A 4,420-nucleotide genomic window follows, 5' to 3' on the forward strand; every position below is an offset into this window, starting at 1 on the left:
ATTTTTTATGTTTTAAAGATTTTACTTAATTATTCATGAGAGACACACACAGAGAGAGGCAGAGACACAGGAAGAGGGAGAAGCAGGCTCCATGCAGGGAGCCCGATGCGGGACTCATGGGACTCTGTCCCAGGTCTCCAGAATCAAGCCCTAAGCTGAAGGTGCTAAACTGCTGAGCCACCCAGCTGCCCAAGTAACTTTTTTAAATTGTTATTTTCCATACTGGACTAGTAATGGTTGTTTGTTTTGTATTATTCAATTTTATTTTTAAAATTAATATCAATCAATAATGTGTTTGTTTTGGTTTTGATGCATAGTGCTTAGAATTTTATCCCATGTATAGATTCATGGTTTTTTTTTTTAAGATTTTATTTATTTATTCATGAGAGACATAGAGAGAGAGACAGAGGCAGAAACACAGGCAGAGAGAGAAGCAGGATCCATGCAGGGAGCCCAACATCGGGACTCGATCCCAGGTCTCCAGGATCACACCCCAGGCTGAAGGCGGCACTAAACCGCTGGGCCACCAGGGCTGCCTTAGATTCGTGGTTATTAAAGGAAATAGCACCATTTGAGAATTTATGATCCCTAAAAATAATTGTGCTATGATTAGGAACAGGACATCCCCAAAATTTCCTCTCACTGCCTCTTTGTGGACACAGGGAAGGTTTTACGCTTGCTTGTTAAATGCTCTATCCCCAGTGCTGAGCAAAATAATTATCATGGAGTAGGCACTTGGTAAATATTTGTTGAATGAATAGATAAGGTATGGAGATGGAATAAATGGATATGCTAAAGCCAACAAGTGATGGAATTTGATATTACAAGGACTAACAGAACAAGTCTCTCCTGGGTTTGTGGTTTTCATTTCTTAAAACAAGATGAAGATAGTTTAGCTGACAAAAATCGTGAGCAATTTTTATTGGCCACTGGAATCTCTCATTCCACAGAGGAGGAGGTGGTCAAATCAGTGCTACAGCTCAAGCCATATCTTTCTGTATCAGAGAGAGAAGTATTCACAAATATTCTGAGTCCCAAGTTGTAATGATCCTCTGAGTCTGCAAATTCCAGCTCTCTTCCAGTCAACTGTAACTACTTCCATGCAGGTGTCAAGAGAATGGAGGGAACTTAGGAAGGGAGGGGGCTGTGAATCAATCTTCCCCTGTCTTTTTGGTTATGTGAAAAAGGTCATGACCAGATGCATAGGTACTCCACGGCAAGGCTTTCTCTTTCACAGCTGCTGGACAGAAAATGATACAAATAGAACCCAGTAGTGGTCCCTTTAAGGAGAACAACCACAGACAGCTGGGAGCTCAAGTGGAAAAGGCTTTCTTCCTGCCACCTGCAGAGGGCAGAGTCCAAAATTATTAAATTTTATATTTTATCTATTAGGATATTCCCCCACGAACTGGATTTTTTTTGTATTTTTCTACCTGTAGTTTCACTAATAGTTGTTAAACTAGGACCAGGCCTGTATATCTGTTTGTTCAACTGAGAAATTCTATTTTAATTATCACGGAAGGAATTACCAAAGGCAAATTAGATGTGTCATTATTCAAAGTCATCCTGTTTAAGATGATGTCAGCTCCTTAGCACCATTTGAAAATTTCTGGCCCTGCTAAGTCACCACTCATTTTACTTCAGTTGTAAATCTCCATATGAGTATTAGGACTACTACACAATAAAATAAATGAAATTCATTGCTATCATAGGGGCTTTAGAATAACTAACAAAGAATGGTGTGTGGCACAAAATAAGCTCATAATGAAGAGCTCTCATTTCTGTTGTAAACAGTGTTACTACTCATACGCATTCCACAGGCATATATGGTGATTGAGACATGCCTCAGCCTCCTTCTGCCTTTGACATTCATGATTCAATTGATTGGTATTTTCCCCTTTGGCTATCAAGACTTATACCATCAGGTGGTTCTTCATTTCCTTAATACACAATCTGAATTTTTTTCCCTTGTGTTTATACAGTTTTTATCTAGCACGTGCCGCCCTCTCCCCCAGATGATAGAATAGGAGTGAAGATGAGGGGGGTGGTCATGACTTACCTACGTGCTCCCTGACTTTGTTCTTGGAAGTCAATGAACCACCTGGTTCTCATAAAAAAGCCAAACTCTTGAATTGGTCCCAAAGTCCTTGACCTGGCATTCCCCAAGTCATTCACCATAGCTGGATTTTTTACTTCACAAACTCATCCTTCTCTCTCTTTCTCTTGCTCTCTGAACTTTTCACATATTGTTGTTTTTTCTTTTTCTGATACTATATCTCCTCATTTTTGCCTGAAAAATATCATCTTATCCTTTGAAGTTTAGGATCATCTCTCCTAGGAAACCTTCCCTGATTCCCCCTTCCAGATTCTGTCCGGTGTTCCTGTTCTATCTATCCTTGCCCTCATGTGCATATTTCATCCCATTATAATTAGTGTTCAGTATCTTCTCCTATATTCAACTACAAAATCCACACAATAGGGACCTTGTGTCTCCTGCTCACCACTCCATGGCCAGCACTTATAGCAAGCCCAGAATATGAACTCCATAAGTATTTGTTGAGAGCTAAATGGATTTTGAACCAGGAAAGATCCAATCTGGTAGGGCTAGACTGATCCTTCTGGGAAGATAGCATTAGACATACCCAAAAGGACTCCTACTGGTCTCAGTAATTGAGAAAATAGTAACAGGACCATCTTGAGATTTCCTTTTAAACTTCTACAATTTAAAATTCCAAGTGGCTACTCTCCCAAACCGTCCAATTCCTTTCTTTTGCCCAAGACCCTGGATGTTGAGATCCTACTTCCTGGAAGTTTCCTGATGTCCTTGTGGTCAGGAAGATGAAATTATTTTTTTACTAAAAAGCTTCCTCAGGGCCCTCTTCAGATCTCTGTTCCTCAGGCTGTAGATAAAGGGGTTCAGCATGGGGGTGACCGCAGTGTACATCACAGCAGAGGCTTTCTCCTTCACAGCTGTGCGCACAGAGGAAGGACACAAATAGACCCCAATGGTGGTCCCATAAAGGAGAGCAACCACAGACAGATGGGAGCTGCAGGTGGAAAAGGCTTTCTTCCTTCCGCCTGCAGAAGGGACCTTCATGATGGCCACAATGATGCGAGCATAGGAGGCCAGGATGCAGATGAATGGCGTGGCTATCACCATCCCAGCCACAATGAGCACAAAGATCTTGTTCACAGATGTATCAGTGCAAGAAAGCCTGAGAAGAGGAGTGAGGTCGCAGAAGTAGTGAGGAATCTTGTTGTTCCCACAGAAAACCAAGCGCACCATCAAGAGGATATGAGTGAGGGAAATAAAGTAGGAAAACACCCATGGGCTACCGGCCAGCAGGCCACAGAGGCGTGGGCTCATGATGGTGGTGTAGTGTAAGGGGTGACATATAGCCACAAACCGGTCATAAGCCATCACAGCAATTAAGACACTATCAACAATGCCAAAGAAATGGAAAAAGTACATCTGGGTCAGGCAGCAGGGATAGGAGATTGACTTGCTTTTCATTTGGATGTTCACCAGCATCTTGGGGACTGTGTTGGTAGCCAGACCAAAATCAACCAAGGAGAGATTGGCCAGGAAGAAGTACATGGGAGTATGAAGGTGGGAATCTGAGCTGATGGCCAGGATGATTGAAAGGTTTCCCATAGCCATAACCACATACATGCAGAGGAACAAAGCAAAAAGAAGAGTCTCCTGCTCTGGATTTTCTGAAAGTCCTAGGAGGATAAATTCAGATGTGCTGGATTGATTCCTTGATTCCATGGGTATGATTCCTCTGGAAGTATTGAAAGGGGGAAGTTAGCTGAATGCTATGAAGATGATTCTGTAAGTTTAGATGAGCTTATAACCAATTTCTTATCTGTGCTATTTACAACACTAGCTTCCATATTTTTGTACCTTGAATAATTGTTACATTGCAGCAACACAGGTTTGAAGACTCAATTCAAAGAAACTTGACCTGAATATTCCCATTTCAGATAAAGATTGGGAGAGTACATCATGCATGGATCTTTGCTGAAAGAATTACAGAAGAATATGCTCCAGGTTAAAATAAATTGAATCAAGACACAGTAAGTGATGTCTGAGAAGCAATGGTTTACTAAGAAATTGGTATATATGTAGGAAACATTTAAATAAAACACTCAGTGTGAAGAAATAATTCTAAAAAGTGTGTAATGAAGGTGAGTTAAAATAATAGGCAACAATAACAGAATATATTAAGGTAATTAGAATGAAATTATTATAAGATTCTTGCATTGATTTTCAGGAGAATAGGAATATTGAGTATTTTGTACCTTCTATGTCAAACACATATGATAAAAGACTTCATGAAATCACTAAAATAATGAACATAGAGTATGTAGCTTCTAATTTGGTACAATGGGCACACCAGGAATAAAGAGATTTTCA

General features: G+C 40.5%; 1 protein-coding gene across 1 annotated transcript; it reads right to left on the minus strand.

Moving 5' to 3' along the window:
- Positions 1-2,830: 2,830 nt before the first annotated feature.
- On the minus strand, positions 2,831-3,772 carry LOC112909638 (olfactory receptor 1M1-like). Its single transcript, XM_025985626.2, has one exon. It carries the CDS (start codon positions 3,770-3,772, stop codon positions 2,831-2,833), a length of 942 nt encoding a protein of 313 aa, XP_025841411.2.
- Between the last annotated feature and the right edge of the window lie 648 nt (positions 3,773-4,420).

This window comes from Vulpes vulpes, chromosome 9, assembly GCF_048418805.1.
Source record: "Vulpes vulpes isolate BD-2025 chromosome 9, VulVul3, whole genome shotgun sequence".
Classification (NCBI taxonomy): domain Eukaryota; kingdom Metazoa; phylum Chordata; class Mammalia; order Carnivora; family Canidae; genus Vulpes; species Vulpes vulpes.

Bases quoted from the DNA above. Each gene is read 5' to 3' on its own strand.
- LOC112909638 (XM_025985626.2), bottom strand. From the start codon at position 3,772: ATGGAATCAAGGAATCAATCCAGCACATCTGAATTTATCCTCCTAGGA.